Source organism: Atta colombica, unplaced genomic scaffold (assembly GCF_001594045.1).
Source record: "Atta colombica isolate Treedump-2 unplaced genomic scaffold, Acol1.0 scaffold53, whole genome shotgun sequence".
In the NCBI taxonomy this organism is placed as follows: Eukaryota; Metazoa; Arthropoda; class Insecta; order Hymenoptera; family Formicidae; genus Atta; species Atta colombica.
This window is the reverse complement of record NW_017259543.1, coordinates 597505-599971: the sequence shown is the minus strand read 5'-3', so window position 1 is coordinate 599971 and position 2467 is coordinate 597505. Positions and strand designations below refer to the sequence as shown.

At 39.6% G+C, this 2467-nt stretch overlaps 1 protein-coding gene across 2 annotated transcripts in view; it reads right to left on the bottom strand.

The window, feature by feature from the left end:
- Window positions 1-638: 638 nt before the first annotated feature.
- Window positions 639-2467, bottom strand: part of LOC108691848 (ral guanine nucleotide dissociation stimulator-like 1) — a 44468-nt gene continuing 42639 nt past the window's right edge. For both annotated transcript variants that reach the window (XM_018199779.1, XM_018199778.1), the window contains exons 5-6: window positions 1906-2217; window positions 639-1457 (exon numbers count right to left, since the gene is read on the bottom strand). In XM_018199779.1, the coding sequence (XP_018055268.1) occupies window positions 810-1457; window positions 1906-2217 (960 nt within the window). In that variant the 3' untranslated portion in view covers window positions 639-809. The remainder of the gene's footprint in view (window positions 1458-1905; window positions 2218-2467) is intronic.

Here is a 2467-nt window from a genome sequence, read left to right as displayed (position 1 = left end):
CGTGCGTGCGTTTTTGTGCGATACGTGCGTGGGTCTACGCACTTCCGGTTGTACGAGTGATCGCGCTTAATCTCGGTTTGCCATTCGATTGTTTGTGTCGCGTTCAAAAAGGCGAAGGCGGCCGGGTTGTCATGGTAAATCTTAATAAACAAATTAATTACGGCGAGATTTGCCCTTTCAACTTCGATTCGCGACGGAGAACGAACGGGGATGCGCGATCGATTGCGGTAATTGTGATGCCTGATATTATGATCGTCATTTCTTCACGTTGTATAACTATTAAATAAGTCATCGTTTTTAAATTACAATGGAATACCTTAATGGCGAACCGGATGTTAAGCTGTAATACTTTGATATGTATTGTTGCGATATTATTTAATTAGCACTGTTAACATTACTGTTAATAACGTTAATTAGTAATATTAACATTACTAATTATGTATTATTGATGTCAATTAATTCATACAAATCATCCCAACATTGCATTTTTTAATCTTGCAAACGTTGCTACAGACTCTGTGTTGGAAAGATGCCACTGACATCAATATTGTAATACTAAATGTTAATTCATTTAGCGTAATATTACAGCTTAGTATTTGTTCACTGACGTACGCTGACAACATCGCATTTGTCTTTTATCGCAATTATATTGATCGACTTCAATTTATTCTCCTTCACGAGAGCAATTCGAGAATCCATTAGCACTCTAACTTCACGTCCAAAGTTCACGTAATTGTCCAAGAACTATTTCCCGCTTACGTCAGCGAGAGACTTCAGAAATCCTCTTGTTCTCAGCGACGGTTTTAAGACTACCTCTTGTGGTTGTGACCGCTGCCTTTGCTCCTGGGACTGTCCGAGGTCACGTCATTGGGCTCTCTCCTCTGTCTCAAAATAAAGTTGAGATTGTGCGCGGTATTTACAGCGTAATAGACGTTAGCCGAATTGGGCAATACCATCTCCCGATCGGGTAGCACCTGGGCCAGGGTGTACTGATCGGGACTGCCTTCAAGGCCAAGCTTCAGCATGGCGTTCCGGATAACCTGTGGCGTCCGCTCGTTGTTCGATAGCATTATCGACTTGTACAGCACCACGCCTTGCGTTTCTACGTTATCCGTTTCCATGGTGACTTTGATAATATAGAAATCAGGCGAGTTCTTGTGCGAGTGACTGGGACTAGACAATCCGGCGAGATTCGGAGTGCTACCGTTGGCCGCCACAGCACCGGCTGGGGGTGCCAGACGAGTCTGATGACTGCCACCTCCACCGGAACTTAGGGATACGTCCAGGGACGGTAGAGACGAGCTCGAGGACGAACTGGACATTTGTGACGGTGACGTTCGCCGGTCCAGCGAGTTGTGTGGCGAACTCGGGAGGGAATCGAGGTCGCAGTAAAATTGCGAACTGCTCGAACTGGATGTTGAGGCAATTGAATCATTCTTGCGATGACCTTGATGACCCTGTAAGACAAGTCCCATGATTAAATTCTCTTTTGAATCCCTGTTGATAATCGAAGATAGTTTTTTAATAGAAAGATACGAGGCTTATTTCAAAAATACTCGAAATATATAAGATTATCCTTAATAATATCGTCTCACGTACTTGTTTTATACGATTTTGATGAAGAAATTTCGATTAGATAATTTTGAGGAATTTCTTGATATTCGTATATTTTATATATATAGGAAGAAAATAGATTAAAACAACCTTGACTAAAAGTATAGAATATCTTCAATTTGTGTAAATATGTTTTATATTTAATGAAAAATAATATTTATTTTTTTCATTTTAATGTTTTGTTTAGTTTTTCTTTGGATCTTATTATCGGTTTTTCCACGAAAATGCAATAAATTGAGGATGCCTCATACTTATGGCCAAGGCTGTATTTCTTATTAGATGAAAGATCACCTGTTTCTTCTTGCCGCGATTGTTGAGAGTGTTCCCTGGTGGTGGCTCGATCTGACAGCTAAGTTTGTACGCTTCCCGATCGTCCAATACCACTACCGAATGGAACCAACGATCGAACACGGGATCCATGCTGAAGTTATATGCGTTTGCCGCGCCCTGCAGAAGTCTTATCCTAGCAAGCACTTCGAACTCCTTTCGTCTTTTATCAAAATTGATGAGACCATCGGCTATCGTATCCGGAATCGCCGTGTCGATCATAGTGAGGTCAGTTAGGAAGGTACCTAGATACGGTATTGTGCCGTAACTAATGTTCTGAAATCAAATTTCAGAAAAATTCACCAATATTAAGTTTAAGAGAAAAGGAGAATAGCGCAGAGAATATGATATATTCGTCCATACAAATAAAACTGATTTCTGTGTAATCTAATCTGTATTTATATTTTTGCGAATCGATACTTAACACATCTTGAGCTCGTTATTCAGCATAAATTTATATATAATTAGTTTTATAAATTTCTGATTCTAAAGAATTCTTAGATATATATATATATAAATTATTATT